General features: G+C 38.2%; 1 protein-coding gene across 3 annotated transcripts in view; it reads right to left on the bottom strand.

The window, feature by feature from the left end:
• Window positions 1–3450: 3450 nt before the first annotated feature.
• The window catches only part of LOC136878887 (zinc finger protein on ecdysone puffs), a 298143-nt gene continuing 281127 nt past the window's right edge, over window positions 3451–20466 (bottom strand). For all 3 annotated transcript variants that reach the window (XM_067152463.2, XM_067152465.2, XM_068228848.1), the window contains 2 exons: window positions 17068–17330; window positions 3451–4380 (listed from right to left, as the gene is read on the bottom strand). In XM_067152463.2, coding sequence (XP_067008564.2) covers window positions 3847–4380; window positions 17068–17330 — 797 coding nt within the window. In that variant the 3' untranslated portion in view covers window positions 3451–3846. The remainder of the gene's footprint in view (window positions 4381–17067; window positions 17331–20466) is intronic.

The following is a 20466-nucleotide window of genomic DNA, read 5'->3' as shown; positions in this document are numbered from 1 at the left end:
TTTTTACAGCCCCAAAAATTGAAGGATCCAACATGTGAGAACCTCCAATTTTGTAGGGTGAACACAACTTTTAAGCCTACCTAAAGTATTCACTCACGTATCGACGACACGTTTACAGTTTGGAAAAAAATTCTCTAGTTAATGGACACAGTTCATTTTTGACAAAAATTGTCTTCATAAGTTACATATAAAATTTGAAAATTGGATTGATTGCTGTACGCAATAAAACTAATAAATGGAAATCAATAGGGTCATACTCAAGTTGTGCTGAAACGCACAATACCATACACTTGCCACAAAGCACAGCAATTCTTTTCCTTAACGTATGTGTAAAGGGGATGACAATGTGCAGTATTACTGCGGTTTCAGCGAGCTATGACTTCACTAGAATGCTGTCGAATGCTTCTATTAGCATAAAATATACTAGTTATGAACGTAAGCTGGGAGCCCTTCTTTCGAGGCATTGATAACACAGCCACGTTCTTACATAACCTGGGGATGCGGCATTGTTGACTCTCACCTGGAAATGGGCGGGAAAATACATATGGTACATGTGGACGGGAAGAGTATGTGTTCAAGTGGCAGGCTTGTTTATGTAATTCTTGTGAATATTTACCATGTCTAATTCAAGAGTACGAAATTTCGACAACGAATCCATAATGGATGTTCTTATGGAAGAAACGAGTTCTGAAAATGAGGATGAAAATTACACACTAAGTTAACATGACGATTCTGGCGCTTCAGGCAAGTAAATGTAGGTAATGAGCTAATTTCAAATTGGTATGAAGCGTAACGTAGTTTTATACCGCTTCGTGAAGTGGGTTCTGTAATACTGTTATATACCGCTTCCTAAAAATGTGGGTGTTTCCTGTGTACGGATGACAATCTGTAGCAACTTGACGCAACAGTGGGCAAGCAAATTCCTGATTGTAAACAAGGATACCAGTGCCAATTGATCAATTAGGTTAGAATCGGTATTACTGTGTTTCAGTAGATGTGTGCACAATACTAAGACAGATTTCGAAAGATAACCAAACTGGCATCTACAGCTGCGTCAGATTTTTTTAGTTTGTAAAACTTATTATCTTCATAAATTTATATTTAAAGATTGCTGCACTATTATGATAATTAAAACTCATTTTTGTGTAGAAGAAAATGGGATCTTTCTAAATATTCCAAAACTTGTTATAATCATGGCTTACCCTAGCATTGAAAAAATTTCAAAAACCATTAAAAATCCTGCGATTTTTGGAGGGTAGCACATTCAAATATGACCGTCTCCAATGTATTAACATGCCTGCAGTAGCCTGTTGTATTGATGAAACTTTTTGCAACAGAAAGAAATAGGTATATTAAACACGTGAGTAATGTTTAGCTATACCAAAAATTCCCGATACGCTTTATTTCCAAATTTTAAGGTATGGCACGCCGTATACCATCGGCATATTGTTACATTACATATTTAGCTGAAGCTAGTCGTCGGTTGATAGATCGATTGCAGACTCATTTATAGGAAGATCATCAATACATACATTGTAGTCGCCACTCCATGTTATAGTGTGTTTCACATTGGAGGTGGTGCTTGTTTTGAAATGTCTAAATTTTCAGTTACAAATTCTTACGAGTAAAGATTCTCTAGATTTTTATAGTAAATAATTGGAGAAGAAAAGTGTGTATTTTTGCAGATTCAGGTCCAATATATTTACCCAATTCAACTGGGTTATAGTTACTTTACCAACATACTTATTTTGTATATACAGGTGCTTATCTGAGAGGTAGTGCTTTGGAACTGCATGTAGTTGCCTGCCTCATCCCATTCTAAAAACAGTTTATCCCTATTTTAATCCAGTGTCCTCTTAGTCAAAAATTCTAATGTCAAAACAGGTTTCAGTAAAAAATGCAGAACTGATCATTAAAATTCATTTATAACATGGGCTATGGCAAACCATTATTATTCAACTTATAGACTGTAGCACTTCGGTATTGCTATCATGATATTTACATTTTTTTCTTGGTATCATGAAAAACTGCACAATTTTATTTTCTGCTTTCAGGTTCACTTTTTATTGTACCAATATCTGCTAAGGTTAGGTTGAATATTAAGATTTTGGCTATTGGCTTCAAACATTGTTTTCCTGCAAAAGACACCATTTAATTTGAAAGCTGTGGTAAAAACTACACTTCTGGTTTTACTTAACAATACACAATTGTGCAGTGTTATTGTAATGGTACAAAGTGGAATCATTCTTAAGACAAATTATTTTGCGGAGGGGTTTTGCATGCAGACTTTATTAATATTCTCCTTGTCCAGGGTTTAACACACAAGTGAATACAGTATATTGCAACAATCTACTTCAAAGGTGTGTATACATATATATAATTAAAAAACACTAAAGTGCAATGGGATATGATGGACCAAGACCAAATTTCAATTGAGAGATGTTTGTTACTTTGGTAATAATTATTTTACCATATACTTATTTCATATGTAAAGAGGCTTATTTGAGAGGGAGAGGCAGTGCTGTGGAACTGGAAGTTTCGGCCAGTTTCCTCAAATTTCGTAAACAGTTTATCCATATTATATAACACAGTTGTCTTGGCCTTCAAAGTGTCAAAATACTGCAGGTTTTAGTACAATATGCAGGACTGATAGAAATTAATTTTTTGAGACAATGTTGGTACAAAATGTTTGATGAACAAGATTTAAGACTGGAAATTTTAATTCAGTCAACATTAATATAACAGTTACTGCAAATAATTAAGCGCTTTGAATTCAGAGGGATGTTCAAGATAGCCATATCAATGGATGTGTGAAGTTCAACGAATCAACAACTATATTTCTTTTGTGAAAATTACTAAGAGTATCAGTAAAAATTTACCAATTTCTTGATTATGATGACTTTGAATTAATCTTTTCGGCTTTTATAATCCTAGGAGTACAAGTGAGAGTTGTGCGTCATTACTGAAGTATACTATAGTGATGTAATAATGTGTGAAGCGGCTTCTGGTGACAAATGAAAGATTCAAATGGCTCTCCTGAAAACAAAGTTTTCACGAAAGATTTTTCAGATGTTATGCATGTCTTCCATGTCAAGGTCTGCATGTATTGCATTTTGTACTCTGTAGCAGCTCCTTATTTAATGAGTGAACAGAGTTGATGAGATTATTAGGATTGCCTTCTAGAAATTATATGTACTCTTCATAGTTAAGGATCAAACAAAACCTTATGAAATTATAAAAAAAGAATCTGTTATTGTAGAAAACTTTTCTTAGGACATGCATGTTCAGTATAGCATAAACAAATTTTATATTTCAAGCATTTTTAGTTCCAGACTAACAAAATATATTACCCCCCCCCCCCCCCCCCTGCAAATAATTTTTAAGTATGTAGTTTTAAAAACTGCAAGAACTGCAGGAGTATTTCACAAGTAAAGTACACAATCAATCACACTATTATGCTGCATCGAAAGTTGTGTTTTAGAGTATCTGTAAAGTTCAAAACAGAAAGACACTGACCAAGCATACAAAAGAAGTGAACAAAATCCAAGTATACCATTAGAGTAACTTTGCACGATCTTATACTTCATAGATGGGCAACATCTATTATATAACTACAACATATTCATTTCCAAGACAAAGACATTTACCAGCAGTAAAATATATGAAGTGAATATTATACAAATTCTTGTAGTTGGTACTTAAATTCATCTTTATGAACCACATAATGCATTTTCAAGAGGAAATAGTTCACCTCTTGAAAGATAATACATTTCAAATTGTCCAGTCATTTCGTAAATCTAAAATACATACTGAAGAACCCAGCACACCATATGCACACACACATATTCAATTAACAGCAGCAACAGGAGTAGATGTTGTAACACATGCCTTCTTAACAGGGATATTAGCCTCGGGTTCAGATGCTGTTTGTTTCTTTTCACCCTTATCTTCTTCGGCATCTGCCTCCCCTAACTGTTCTTCACCTTCAGCGACAGCCTTGGCACCATCCCCTTCAGAAGATGGGTCAGCTCCTACACTACCCTTCTCGCTGTAGCGGAACCTGTCGTACCGTCCTCCTTCAGCATGAGAATCATCATCCTCGTCCGAGGATTTATTGCCCGGTTCAACTTCACGCAGTAACTCTCCTAGATCCTTGTCAACATCAGCCCATAATTTATCATCCATTCCTGCCTCCAAATCCTGGTCTAGATCTGTTTCGCGAGATTCACCCACAGTTTCTGAAGAAACATCAACTTTAGAGTCCCCCTGGGAAGCTTCACTACCACCCTCTTCCTTCTTTTTCTTCTTAGGCGAGTCAGTTGAAGGTTCTTCCAACTCCCCTTTGACATCCTTTTCTATGGATTCGTCTTCATCCATTTTCTGAAATAACATGCAACAATATTAAAAAACCTCATGCCAGTATTAGTTTAGATTTGCATTAAATAAAAAACCAACATAACACACCTAATTACAGAGAAAAATGAACTACAAATCTAAAAATTTGCAGATTTATATCAAGTATACATTTAAGACAGGTAGAAAGGAATATAAAGAGAAAAACTACAGATAGGCCCAAAGTATGGGTGAAAAAGAGGCAAGGACAAACATGAAAATATCTAAAGACAATGGTAAATTCAGCACTATCATGAAATATATATTTACATCAGGGCTGCAGAAATCCTGGGTGCCAGGATGACTGTATTTTTGCTAATGGTGGCTAGCCCCCCCCCCCAAACTGGTTTTCCACTTTTTTCGCACTTTCCTTCTTCTCATAACCATCAATTTGCAAAAAATTCCAGTGACATACGTCACTGAACCAGCTTAACCCATGCCACAATCATCTCAAAAACAAATCATTGCAAAACGAAAGAGAATATCTATTCTTTCATCTGCACAGGACAATCTATGTACATCCACGAATGAGAGACATTGCACTACGAATAGTGGATAGTAGACGTGCATAATACAGCTGGTCCTTATCTGTTAGAGCAGGAGAGCCATTGGTGGAAGAATAAAGAATTAACCGATTTCATCAAGCTATATTTTCCCAAGAGTCAGTAGTACAAGATTAAACCCAAGACACATGTGTGACTGATGTTCAAGTTTAGTCCTACAAGTGTTCAATATGACCACCACCAGCAGCACGGACCACATCGTGGTGATAGGACAATTCCTCCCAACCCGTTGCAGCATATCACCATCCACTGAGTTGATCACACGTGTTATCCGCTCTTGAAGGTCATCCAATGTAGAGGGTAGTGGCGGAACATAAACTTTGTCACCGACATATCCCCACAGGAAGAAGTCGAGAGGAGTGAGGTCTGGGGATCTAGGAGGCCATGCAAGTAGAGCACTATCTGTAGCAGTGTGTCGACCAATCCACCGTTGAGGCACTGTTTTATTCAGAAATACTAGCACTGGTAAGCTCCAATGGGGCAATGCTCCATCTTGTTGGAAAATGAAGTCGCATGAGTGTCTGCAGCAAAGGGAATAGCCTGGACCATAACACTGCGAGATAGCTTTGTCCTGTGACAGTGTTGGTGTTGAAGAAAGGGCCATAAACCCCGACATTACTGACCGCACAGAAAACATTTATCTTGGGAGAATCCAGTTCGTGCTCGATTGTAGAATGCGGGTGTTCGGTTCCCCAAATCCGAACACTGCGATGATTGACACAGCCATTGATCTGAAAGGTTGCTTCGTCACTAAAAGGTGTCTTCATTATTTTTCATGTTCAGCATCGCAGCACAGAATTCCATCCGTTGTCCCTCGTCAACATGTCTTGGTGCCCGAACAAGCTGAAGTCTGGACGGTTTCATGTGTAGGCGTCTTTTCAGGACACGCCAGATATTGGTACTGCTCACCTGAAGCTGACGGCAACCGTGAGATATGGATTTCCGGGGATTCCGAGTAAATGCCTCTTGGATTCTCCTCACAATTTCTTCTGACCATGCAGTTCACAGTCGATCAGGGCTTTTTCCTTTACGCAAACATCCCGTTTCCTGGAATTGTTGGAACCACCATCGGATGTTCTTGGGAGAGGGCCTGTAAGCGTCTTCATTAAATTTCCTACGGAACTCACATTGCACCATGACCACAGACCCGGTCCGTGCGAACACAACACCACAGAACGCTTTGTGCTGAGATGCTGCCATTGTTAGACTCACGCGGCAATCGAGTGAGCTCACTGCTGTGCAGGTTGAATGGAGTCTAGAGAAGGGGAGGGGAGGAAGGCGCGGAGCACTCTACTGACTACTAATAGAAATGCGAGGCCACACCCTTTGTAACGATATGCGACTCGTTCCGCTGCGTGGCTTGAGTACAGCGCAATAAGCCTTGGAAATCCGTTAAGTCTTTACGAAATACCCTATAGAATGAATCTGTGGTACTGTGTTACGTTTCAGAGGTTCTACGCACGCCCTGTGTTGTTATTCAAGTTTTAAAAAATGCAGGGCTTAGGCCTTTGAATCATAAATCTTGTGTCTGTGCAGGCATTTAGTATTGTTCTAGCCTTTGAACATGACTCAATAAGAAACTGGAGTGTAATGACCGATAAAATTCAAAGAAGAGAGGTATAAGAAACTGCCTTGGCTAGCATTCGATGAAACTACAGGTATGGCTCAATGTAAATCATGTATTTTGTTTCCAGATTCTTCAGATCAGTCTCCAAAAGAAGTAGCAGGTTTTACAGGGCCACTTACATCTAAGAAACGTAACGTATCTTTACAAGACAGAAACTGCGTGGCAGCTAGTAATACAACACGTTTTCGGACACAACTGCTGGCCATGTGTGTAAAGAAAATGGATTCTAATGCGCTTTTTAATATGAAGAAGCTTTTCAATACTGCAAATAACAATAACCCATTCACAGATTTGTAGGAAAATAATGCATACAAAACGAGAGGTATGAGTTCGAAGTTCTTGGAAGAGGGAAAAGAATTGTTCGAACTGTTGGAGTTGGTAAGCAGTGACAGTTTCATATTTTGGGACAACTCCTATCTATTGTGTGTGTTCTTCCAGTCTCTACAAGTTTGTGTGAGCAAGGATTTAGTCACATGAACCATACACAAGACAGATTCTGCTCATCATTAGAAACAAACATTTTGTGTGGTCTGATGATGTACCTGTAAAAATAATTTAATCGTAACAGGCAGAAAATACGGCGAGTTCTTTCATAAACCAGCACAGGAACTCAGGCTTTTGGTATGTCTGCAAGAGAGCCTCTAAATGAAGTTTAATCTGAAGTTAACTTGATTTTTAGCAGCAAGACCACAAGGAACAACCATGCTTGCAAATGACCATCAAAGAATTAAGTCATTATTCCGTAAGATTCTATGTTGAATATCAACTGAATTTTGTAAAACAAAACTGACAACTAGCATTTACAACCAATAGTTGTAGTAATCATCATCCTCTTCGGTTCCCATCTCCAGCCTCCTGGGTAGGGTTGTGAATGAAGGACCTCCATTGCTGCCTGTCTTTCCAAGACTCTTCTCCTCCCTTAAGTACATCTTCTGGTTTTCCTCTTCTCTATGGACTCCCACACTGAATCTGCCCATCTCTTTCGGGGTCTTCCTCGTGGTCTCTTCCCTGTTAACTTTTTTTTTGGCACACTCTTCTCCTATTCTCTAAATGCCCTTACCACTTTAGCTTTGTTGCTTCTATCCTGTCTTGAAGTTTCAAGATCCCTGCCCTTTTCCTTATCTCTTCATTTCTAGTTCTATCCTTTCTAGCCCTTGATGCCTGTGTTCGTATGCGTTCACAATAGGTTGAATATAATATTTTCTCCCATTTCTTCGGGATGTCTTGGTTCCACAAAACACCCCCTACACTCTGGTAGAAGCTGTTTACTTGTTGTATTCTTTTCCCAACTTATATTTCTGGACAGTTTAACCTTTTAAATGCTGAGTTACCACTTGACTGTTTGGTACCTCAGTGCTGAGTTTTTGCATTTGTATGTAAATTTATTTTGTAGAAGCCTCAATTTTTAACTGAGCAGTGTGGTGATTAGCTTGAAATGTTTACAAATGTTGGTTCTTTATAAATCTAAATGGAAATGGAAAATCCTACATTTATGTTCAATATTACTTTGAGAGAAAACAAAATTACACTTTTGTGCCCATGCGTACATTATCTTTATACAAAGTAAAGAGCCCACAATATTATTTCCGCAAATCTGTAGGCAATTAATACACGTAACTTCTTAGAAGAACATAAGTTGATATTTTAATATATCTTCTAAACCTGGAATGTGGTGATAAACGTTTTCTACTGGTTGTTTGTGATGTCGATTTGTTCAACTATCTGCACCAACTCCACTGGCACGAAAGTTTTTAAAAAATCAATTATTTAAGGGCTGTCATCAAACAATACTTGGCCCTCAGAGTCTGTCACAGTTACTTGAAAGTGTGGTGGAGAAAAGTAATCCGTCCACCAGGAAAATAGTGATAAAATAGCTTTTGAACTCCCCGCGTTTTTCTTTTTTTGTTTAGAAGGAGGCTCTATTTCTCTCACACATACAATATTTTTGGCACACACTGTATCACTCTCACTTTCAAAATGGCTTAATTCATTAAAATAATCATCACCATTTTTCACTTTCCGCTGTGATTAATAACTAAAAGATTCTTTAATCCGAAATAATATTGCTGCAAGGGCAACTAGACTGTTGTCCTGCCATGTTTGTTTACATCACAGATGAACTTCACAGACGTCTGCTATAATCTGTAATCGATTGATAAGAAGGCACAAAGCTCTTCATTTTACTTCACAAATGACACCATTTCAGTCAATTACATTCCTAGGAGAAATAAGATTCTTGCACTTATGAGAACTCTCTACCATGAGGTCGGTCATTTTATGTAGAAGCCTTGGCTTATTTTTCTATGTAGTCCTTAACATAGTCAATTTCCTTTTCACAAGCAGCTATCCTAAATTGTAAGACATAAAAATATTGTCACACACGATATTCTGACCACGTAACTTTCCTTATTTCTTTCTGGTACCACTCTGCTCTCCTTTCCTGTATAAATTTGGGCTTTCAGTATACATAAATATTTGCTATTGCACATGGTCCATATTTTGCTGGTTTACTTGGGATATACTGCTTGAATGGACAGTGGCCTCTAATTGGCACGAACTGCTCATCAACAGTAACATTTTCTCCTGGATTGTATAGTTTTGGAAGGACTTCTACCCACTTCTCCCAAATACTACAAATTGCAGCAAGTGGTTGGTACGTTATCATTGGTGCGGAAATTTTCCCTGAATTAAAGAGCCAGCCCAAAAGTTTAGGAGCCGGCTAACATTCTACCAACCTGATAGCTAAAAATAATTGAGTTGCACTACTTAGAGTTGACCTCTGTATTACCTTTTCTAATCTTAGCATTTAACCCGATGAGAGCTACGCCCACCTATAGACAGGCTGACGCAGCCGGTCCAGCACTGCTAAGCCCGTCTATAGACAGTGAGCGAAAACTTGAATTTTTTTTGAGTTTCCCGGTTTACTCTCGAGTGCCAATTTGATCTCTGATATGTTCTGCCATCTTTTCGACATTATGTGAGAAGAATTTTAGAAGTGGAGTGTGACAAACTTGTAATTTAGGCATGGATTCTAGAGTAGAACACAGCCAGGAAGTCGGTTTGAAGAGGGTTGCGCAGCAACATTCGCGCGCTTTATAGTATGATGGGTTTTTTGCAGGGTCAATAGAATCATTTCAGTAAGAAGTGCCTGTTTGTGGGGTCACGAGTGAATGTTTCGAGTTTTATTTGTAAATATCATAACCAACGAAATTACGGAATTATTTGCGTGTACGATGGATCTAGGAAGAGCAAAAAGACAAGTATTGTATGAACAGGCGAGGGAAATAGTATTTAGAGTGTATTTATATTTTGTAAGCATGCAGCAGCAGGTGTTCAGAGGCAGGGAAGGTGAGGAACGCCATGTTGCCATGCCTCAAAAGAAGACAGCTCGCGCGTGTATCGGCCTGCGGACAGTACAGAGGATAAAACAAGTTATGGGAGAAGGAAAAAAAAAAAATTACAGTGTTCAGGTCGCCAGGGAAGAAACCACAAGAGGAAGAAGCCAGCGACGGACTTTGACGAAAAATGTTCTGTGAACAACAATATTTAATATGTATTAAAACGGTGAATATCCTACGACATTGAAACTAGCCCATCCATTTACCTTCCTTAATATCTCCAAAATTTCCCTAACACTTCCCCTGGGTTTGGTGTTAAAAATTAATTTGGATTTTCAGGAAACTTTTAAGCCCGTGAAAAATATAGGTCATCACTTTGGAATTAAAGATATAACTGGATGAAAAAACATACGCCTACTTGCTCATTTTCATGGAAAAAATATTTCATAGCAGTGATAATGTATTTTTATCTCAGGCAAAGCAGCTATATCCGCAAATTAACCCATTAACTGCCATGATCCCCAATTGGGGATTTCTTCTTCCCTTGGAGATTCTGTTTCTATGCTTAGGTTGGTAACAATGATTACATACTGACATTGTTCTACAGACATTTTTGAAGCATGTGATTGAAGTGTTTGTTCATTGTTGCGAAGGCTGTGGGTTGTAGTGCGTGATTTCTGTGATGAGGCATGGTATTCAGAAGTTTCAACACTTTCAACACAAATCACAGTAAGTCACGTTATAATATTTTATTTCCCAATTCCAATCAACTGAATTTAATGCGTAATGCTTTCAGAAGATACAGAACACCTTTTCACCTCCATGGTTATTTTCATTTAGCATTGTAGGCTTCTGAAACAATCCCCATTTGGGGCTCATGGCAGATACCATGTAAGTTTTGTTTTATTTTTTTCAGATCGTAATGGGTCGCTATACTGCAGTTTGTCTTAGAGAAATTGAGGAAGTAGTCAATGATCCAAACTTTATGGTTCGTGACGTCCATGAAAATGACTGTGATGAGAATGGTACTATTGATATTGTTCAGCTACCACCGGATCACGTAGACAATATTTCTAACTGTGAGGACATTCACGAAACTGAACTAGAAGATATAGTCCCAACTGATGTACTGGGAAGATTGGAACTGCATACTCACCAAGAACAGCAATGTGAAGGAACTGTAGAACCTGAACTGGAAGATGCAAACCCCGCAAGAAAAAAAAGTAGGTCTAATATCACTTCTAAGTGGATAAGGGAAGACGTAACATACAGTAAATCATATGCTGACTCTCAAGAAATTGAGCAGCGGAAAGTCAGTCTGACAACAGAAAAGACCGCTGTTGGATGTTTTGAAGAATTCTTTGATGAAACAGTACTGAGACTGATTGTTAGTGAAAGCATTCGGTATGCCTCCCAAAACAATAATCACAGCTTCCAACTATCGCCCGAATGTATCCAAAAGTTCATAGGGATTCAGCTATTCACTGGATATCACGCCCTCTCTTAAGAGCAGCTGTATTGGAATGAAGATGAGGATTTTTGACGTATTTAACTGTGCGGAAATGTATGAGTCGCAACCGATATCTTGAAATACAATGCGACCTTCACTTCAACAACTCACTTCTGGATAGCATCCCGAGATCTGAGAGAGATAAACTTTGGAAAATTCGTCCATTATTAGATTTGCTAAAGAAGAGTTTTGATGAGCAAATGATACAATATTATGGGCATCACTACTTGAAGTAATTTATCAGCGGGAAGCCAGTGCGATTCGGCTTCAAGCAATGGGCCATGTGCTATTCCCAAAGTGGATACTGTAATCAGATGTCCGTGAACGAAGGAAAAACGAATGATACAAATGATGTATCACTTCTAGGACATGGTGCTTCAGTGACACTGAAAATAATTTCCATACTAAACGATCTCCATAAGTTCACAAAGTCTAATTTTGAGAACTTTTTTACAAGTATCCCTCTGATGAAAACACTAACAGAAATGGGAGTGAGAGCGACAGGGACCGTACGAATGAACAGAATGAACAAATGCCTTATTGAAAGTGAGATGAACATGATGAAGGAAGAGAGAGGAATCTGTGACTACAGGTTTGATACAGATCAGATGTAAGGCTTTTCAGGCGTTTGCTCTATTAACCAGCGTTTTGTCTTAGGTCTGACACTAGACTCATCAGAGTGGGATGTGTCAGACCCTACCCACTGACGCTGCTATAGTTCACCTATCCTTATGTCGTCCTGCACAGAAATATTGTGTCTCCTACACCACTCAGAAAGAAACAACTTACTTGCTGCCATTATCGGTATTCATAGTTATTGTACAACTCTCAGGTAGGATATTCAGTAATGTGTATTCAAGCCAGTTCTGAAAATTAACATTTTTCTTCTTCTTAGACCTCGGTACATACAACCAGGTAAAAATCCATTTCTGGTACATGCATGTAGCACAATAATTCTCTTTCACCCCTCTTTCAACGGGCACTGCCATTGTCCCCTCCGCAGAATCGCCTGGCCATCCTTTTCCTATGACACGGTTAGCATCGATCCAGTGTCAAGATGTCAACTATTACGATTCAATCGTAATAATTATGAATTACCCATCATAAATGCGCCTTTACGAATGACACAACATAAATTATGATTTTTTTGCTGACTTTTAAATGAAAGTGTATGAAATGTTCAAAAGGATGATTTTTTTGCTGACTTTTAAATGAAAGTGTATGAAATGTTCAAAAGGATACACAAGGAATGCCAATTCAGCTTGAATTCTCAAAATATTCTTTTTGGATTTCTCAGCAATCATTTATACCCCTGCCCTTTCTGGTCCCTCGTTTAAGAATATTTCGAATTCTCATGTGCCGAATGTAGCGTGTGCTTCCATACCGGAAAAATAGCCACCCGTTTAAGTGGTACATCTTGCAGAGTTACCTTTGATCGTCACATGATCAGACTTCCATGCAAGTATGCTAGTTCTTTTGTCTTTGTTTTGGCAGCAAAGTGGTGACAAACTCAGTCTCATTGTGAATACTGTGTGCGAATTTGGTTGTCAAATTTACATATACAATAGCAAACACTCGAAAATGAGTAGGTTGGTTTTCCAATCAGAATTCCTCTTCATCTATTGAATCCGTAGCTGACTGAATGGAGGAACAGACTTTTCCGCAGAGATGGCAGATAGTCCCAGGTGGAGAAGCCGTTGTTCTCCTTTTTCGGTCTTTATCCTTCCTTCGTTGCCTCTTATTGTTCGCTATTCGCTTACATATATTGCTCTTCTAGGATATATTCTAATCATGTGTTACGAAATGCAAAAAGTTTGAAATAATGAAGCGATTTCTTGTGCAGGAAAATACGAGTGGTGACACTGTGACTAGCGATGCTAGTAAGAAATCAAAACTAGGCTTAGTTCAAAAACTTAGGGAGGAACTCAAAAGAATAGCTCTGTTTACTGCGTTCCTCAAAACGTCCTTCATACGTGTTTTGAAGTATGTGTAGCCGCGATTTTTCAGTTGCGCATGGTGGACGAGTCTACTGTCGTAAACACGTGGCTAGCAAAATTCATACGAATACAGTTTAGCTGAGGGACACAAAAACAAGAATTTAACAATTTTTGCTAAATCCTCATAAGATGAAAGCTCAGTAAGTAACGCGGAATTGTTGTTTAAGATTTTTCTTGTTGAACACAACTTGCCTTTAGCCTGCAGTGACCATGCGGGATGTTTGTTCAAGAAAATGTTTCCTGATTCGAAAATAGCTTCGAAGTACGGTTATGCCAGAACAAGAACGGGAGCGCTAGTTCTACATTTGAGGGAAAGGTAACAGAGTTAATGAAGTCCCAGTCCTTTCCCTGGCAACAGATGGCACTCATGCTGTTAGCTCAATGAGGGGGGAATATCATTGCCCACCTATGCTATAGATTATTTTGCAACATTTTTTTTATTTTTTTAAACCTAATGTCCACCTCCGCAGCGCAACACTTGGGATTGTTGTCTTTGGAGGTTTGGGTTCAATTCCTGGTACTACCCAAGGTTTAAGAATGGCAGGAGGGTTGGTATGAGGTTAAAATGGTACATTGGAGGTGTGCCTGAAAAAAGCTGCAACACTATGCGATGAGAAATATATTTATTTACTAGTTTTGATACTGAAATTTTTGACATATTTCATCAGGAAATAGTAATTCTAAGAGAAATGGAAACATCATTAAACCTCGGGAACAAAACGTAGAATCAAAGACTGTGGTCATCTCCAAGTCTTTGTGAAATAAGAGTAAACTGTGGAACTACTCTTATGCCTTTTATGCACTAGCATGCTGCTGGAATTTTTTTGGAAATAGTCTACACAGCTTTGTGAGTGTACATCCAATTTTCAGGGTAAATTAATTATATCATGTACATATGCGAATTTCTGGAATATCTGTGCAACTATTGTGGCAATTGAGGAGTTTTATCATCAGAATCAGAAAGAAAGTGGAGTGTCATGAAATCCCTGGAAAGAAAGTGGAGTGCCATGTAATCCTTGAGCAACATAAAATTGATTCTCAGAGAGTACAATAATCTTTACAGTAAACCCTCAAAGTAGTCCATTGAATTGTCTAACATGTTGCCAATGACGCAGTTGCTTCAAATGTTTGAATTTTGCAACCTCATGTCCATAGCAATGGCAATGTCACCTCGCGTCCCATGCAATGGTTTGTACACTTATAAGGTCAAAACAGCACACAGGCAGGTCCTGTGAGTAAGGTTTGGTGTACCAGTACTTCCCACAGCCAGCATTGAATTTGCTTCTGCAGCCCCTGCTGCATGCATTCTAATATCATAAAGAAGGATGCCACTGCAGAGAAGATCTGAGCATTTGACCCCTAATGCCACGACATTAACTATGTCTGGATGAAGGTTCTGTAGTACGTTGTTGTCACTGATGTGTGGTGTGTGTAACGGACTCTTCAATTCATCGGCAACTACTGTTATGAAATTCGCCACGCACATAACCTTTTTTCTACGATTAGTATGGACTTACCCTCATCATGATATAAACTGCATTTTTTCTCCAACTGGAACTGGCATACTTCATACTTTGCACGAACTCTACTCTATTCATCTTCACCATCTTCGATAAACTAACTTCCTTTTTGCCGGCTGACGTCACGTGACCGCCTGGTTTATACGCGCGTGCTTCACTAATCTCTGGAATCTTCCAGATATATTTCTCATTCTACTCCACACTATAAATACCTGGCCTTCCTCTGGAAATACTGAGATGGACTTAGGCCTGTCTGGAGGGAGCAACATCCTACATCAACTTCGTCCTTAATTACATGTGCCCAGAAGTCTTCATTTGCGGGCAGTTCAATTTGCTTCATGATGAGGTATGACAAACTGATTTCTTTACTGTAAATACTTTTAATTGCATTGGGACAGACTTTCCCTGCAAAATTAAACTGGGAGCATGGCATTTCCAGGACGAAATTTCACTTGCCCCTTTTGTATTTAAAACTTTTCATTGACGACCTTCGTAACAACTTTCTTTTGAAATGTGCGTGTGGTGTATTGGCAACTCTGCGACTTCTACTGTACACACACTTCTATTCGTTCAGTGCTTCGGGATATTGTGAAACTGGTTCAATGGAACTACATTGTGATTATTCGGCTGTAGAACTACGTTACCTAGTGTTAATCTGTGTGATAACGGAACTAGTGATGACCTGCATATAGTATTTACATTTTGCTCAGACAATTTTTCTGCTGGTATACTCGGATTTGCTAACTGAACATCTTCCCTTTCTTGTCGTTCTGGGTTTCTCTTTTTATTGCAGTATTCATCCTTTCCTTGTTTGTCCCTTTCCTTTCCTGCGGCATTTTCTCTTTTTCCTTTCTTTCTCTTGGATATCTTATCTCTTTTTTTAAATAATGAATTTGTAATCCGTGTAAGTGGTTGGGAAAATTTTATATTTGTATAGTCCTCCTTTCATGTAAATTGTCAGGTCTGATTTATTATTTCAATATATATATCTAAATTTTATATTGGTTTCTGATCTATTTTCACTTATCATGTCCCTTATTCCTCCTTACATTTGTCTTTAACTTTCCAGGTTATGTAGCATCCTTTCCTTTGCCCAATATCTTGTTAGTCAGCAATGCTTGTTGGAGATTTCTAAGACCACGGCCTCCATTCTTAATTTGATAGTTATTTCATTGCATAAAACTTACTACTTGAGGGAAACTATTCTTAGATTTTCCCTTAGCACTCTTATACATAATATATGTATATTACTCCCATGGGCCCCGTTACATGTGGAACAAAGTGACATGCAATAACACCTCTTGACGTTGTAAGCACAATGAAAATGAGTTTCACAGGGAGGATGGTTCATCTGACACTTCTGTCTTCACGGTGGTCTTGCAAGTTGCCATTTCTGGAGACTGCACCCTGGCCCAAAATTCATCCAGGGTCACTATTCTCTCCAACATTTGTTCACCCAAATGCTGGTACTGTACGAAGTGGTCAGAGCATATGGAATACAGTGTTCACTTTTGCATGTCAGTTAGTCCAAATGGCACCAAATGTGATGAAATTTTAAAGAGACGATTTTCCCATAAAATTTTGTGAATGGTTCGTGTTTCAATGCCTGTTTCGTCTTTTAATTTGAGCAGTGTACATATGTCAACGTCCATACACTGGATGACATCAAAGTGGACATTAAAAGGTCTTCTGGAACGTTGCATGAAATGCTGATGCCTGTCTCGCAATGGTTCGGTGTGGATGGGCATTATTTCCCACAGCTTCTGCAAGCGCTCTGACTTTCTTTGGCACAGCAACCCCGACAAATCGGCCACTTCCATATAAACATGGAGGTCGAATGACTACTCCAGTCCCATCGCCCTGTGCGTAGTACCTGTCCTACATACTGCTATCTTGCACTGTGTCTTTGTACTATAAGAGACATGCTTTGCGCTATATACGACCTTTTAATGGTAACAGTACAAATGTGAGAAAACAAAGTTATGATGACCTATGCCCCCAATCATTGTATTTTACAAAAAAATAGCTGTAGATGTAGTAGAGCATGTATCCTTAAATAATTAGTATGATGGTTTAGATTCAGTCAAAACAATAATGCCAAAGAAACTTCAATTTCTTACCTCAACTTCTCCATCCTTCTTCTCATCAGAAGTCTTTTTTGATCCTGCTTCTTTTGCAGCATTTCTCTTGGCAATTCTTTTGCGATGAATTCTTTCGGCTTCCTTCCTCAGCATCTCATCGTCACGATGTCGAACATATCGTTGCAAGTGAGTTCGTGTACGACAGTGTACTGCCCGAGTTTTTTCTGGATTGTCAGACCTTGGTAAATAATGGCTGCACAACTCACAATAATAAACTTCTACAGTCTTGACATGTTCAGATCCTGCAAGAAATATAACAAATTAAATCTAATGCCTAAATGTCAAAAGAGTGCTAATTTAAAGAGAACAGTAATCACTATTTTCATACCTAATAATAAATTTTTAAAACATACGAATGTCGAGTCATAAGTCATGGCAACTATTTTTTATCTTGCAAACAGGAGACAACACGGAAAATCTAAGATATGCATTTGGAAATATAGGGCATGTACTTATACGTGGTGCCTGAAGACAAATTCTGACTTCCGGGGATTCTTGTAGGAAAGTGACAGAACACAGGCCATTGGTAAACATTGTTTTATTATGGTATAGACAGCAAATACACAAGACTACGTATGAAAGACAGGTCTCCACCAATTACAGACCCTCGAAATAATCACCCAAGGTTTCCACTGTGCATTGACAGCGGTGGGGCAGGCATTGAATACCATTCGCTGCATGTATATCGCTTACGTGTGGCACCCACCCACCTCGCCACTGTTCTACAACGCATGGCATGCACACCTAATGCTTCCCACAGCTTTGCATGGCACTGGAGTGCATTTTTGCTGCAGAGAACTGCTATTTTAATATACGATCGCTGCTCCTGCTTGTTGACTTCCATTTTGTGATACTCTTGCTCACACACTGAACTTGGGGGCATGCTTCGACCCACACGGTTGTTTACATACACCATCTAGTGGCATCTTGTACATACCGTACGCTTCCAAAATACATAACTTAGATTTTCCGTGTTGTCTTTTGTTTGTGAGAAAAAATATAGTTGCCATGACTTATGCCTCGACCTACGTATATGTAAATATAGGGAAGTTTTACACTTTGCCTCAACATACAGCTTCCGATCCCAGATGATGTTCAGGTTCACATTTTTAATGAATATCGTACATCATAAGTAGAGCTGGATTGTCTATGTAAGTACATATTTTGTTCCTGGCTATATAGATTATTGGAAAAAGGTACACATAGACAAATCACTATTTTAGGGTTATAACCAAAATATGATTTGACAAGATATTCTATATATTCTAAGGGTTATTAAATAAAATTATCAGAAGCCGGCACAATTCCTATCCTCACTGCTAGATGGGGGCTTCATTCTTTCCATCCCTGACCCAGTCGAATGACTGGAAACTGGCTGTGGATTTTCATTTTTCCTTTTCTTTTTACATATTTCAGCATTTTCCTTTTCACATACTATAAAAATGGCTGAGTTGAAGCTTCTCAGTCACATGTGGGGCTGTTAAGGGGTTACCTCAATAGGGGAGGATTAAGATAATTACGAGTGACATTTTTTGAAAGGGTGACAAGTGCAGAAAAAGACAATTGTAAAATCGGTGTTTTCTATACTTTCCAATCACCGGCAGGAAACACTGTTACTTTAATACTATGTGCCGGTATTTACACCTTTCATCCCTATTACAATAATTGCATTTAAACTACCCCCTTTCATATTCAAGCTCCCAGAACTATTTTTCTATTTCTGTGACCTCCTCCTCAAGAATTTCCAAATCTATATAATTATATAAAATAACATGTCCTGACTTGACTGATTCATCATCGCCGAGTCAAAAGTACTGGAGATAAAGAAATGAAGTTTGGAGGAAACATTGATATAATTTAGGTGATCACTACGGGAGGATTTTAGGATATTCCATCGCTAAGGGAGTGAAAAGCGGGATGATTTTTAAAATAAGTACCTATATCTCAAACTTAAGTTTTAAGACATGAAAATTGTTATTTGGAATCTCCTTAAAAAATAAGGAAACGCATACTTTTTTCCTTTGTTTTCAGAAAATCCTCGTATGGATGGCGAAAAATGGTGAAAAGGGTGCTGGGTGCTGAACATATTTTGTGAGGACATTTATATCTCAAAATCTGAAGATGTTACAATCATGAAAATTGGGGTTGGGAATCTCCTTTAAAAATTTGTTTGGAAAATCTACTTAAAGAGGGGGTTAACAAGAGTGACAAAGGCGGTGAATTTTAAGTATCTACACTATATTTTAAATATCTATACTATATCAAAAACACAATACGTTGCAAACTTGAAGATTGGTATTTGGAATCTCCTGTAAAAGTGAAGGAGCACGCAGTATTTGTTTCCTGAAAATCCACTTACTGGGAAGTGTTAGAGGGGATGAATTTTTAAAATGAGCACATAAACATTTTACAGATGTGAAAATTGGTATTTTTAATCTCTTCTCCAAATTAAGTAACACCTTTTCTGTTTTGACAAAAAAAGTGGAAATGATTGAAAAAGGGGGTTGAATTATTTTTCTTAGGAGATTGGTATAGCCAAAACTGGAGATATTACAGACGTGAAAATTGGTATTTGGAATCTCCTATAAATATAAAGAAACATGTTTTTTTTTGTTTCTGGAAAATTCATTTCATAGGGGGAGGGGAGTGTAAAAAGGACTGAAAAAGGGGTTAGCTTCATAAATGAAATAATTCATCCCTCCAAAATCGTTTGACGTACAAAGTTACAATTTTATGAGAAGGGTCTTTATGTCCTAGGTGTCTGATATGGTATACTTAAAAATATTTCTCCCATAGGGGTTTAGATGGGGGTTGATTCTCAAAAACACAATATCCATTCTTCCAAAACTGTTTCAGGCACAAACTTATTTTTTTTTGAAGGGTGGTTATCTATATCCTAGATGTTAATAAATATTTAAAAACATTCACCCCTTAAAAAAGTATTCATTCCTCCATTACTGTTTGACGTACAGAATTAACATTTCACAGGTTGGTCGATTTTACATCCTAAATGTTAAATAACACAGGGTTTACAACATTCAAATTCTTCCGTATGGGATTCAAACGAGTGTTAGATCAGAAAATAAATAATCATTCCCACAAAACCGTTTGACGTATGAACTGCGGGCATATTTTACCAGCTCAGCCGACAGTGGACTCTCCAAAATGTAAAACTTTGAAAAATAACTTTCAGTTTAACACCGTAGCAAAGCATGGGTATCTTGCTAGTCTATTCATAAAGCTTTCCTCTGTTAAAATATTTGCGAACATCAGTATATGGCATGCTTGCTGGCTTAAGACTTAAAATCAAGGATTGCATTGGACAAGTCCTTAACAAATTATGGCAAAGTAGGGATTTGTTCAGCATGCAACAAACAT

Source organism: Anabrus simplex, chromosome 8, assembly GCF_040414725.1.
Source record: "Anabrus simplex isolate iqAnaSimp1 chromosome 8, ASM4041472v1, whole genome shotgun sequence".
Lineage (NCBI taxonomy): Eukaryota > Metazoa > Arthropoda > Insecta > Orthoptera > Tettigoniidae > Anabrus > Anabrus simplex.
The sequence above is the reverse complement of the archived record's forward strand: the minus strand, read 5'-3'. Positions and strand labels throughout refer to the sequence as shown.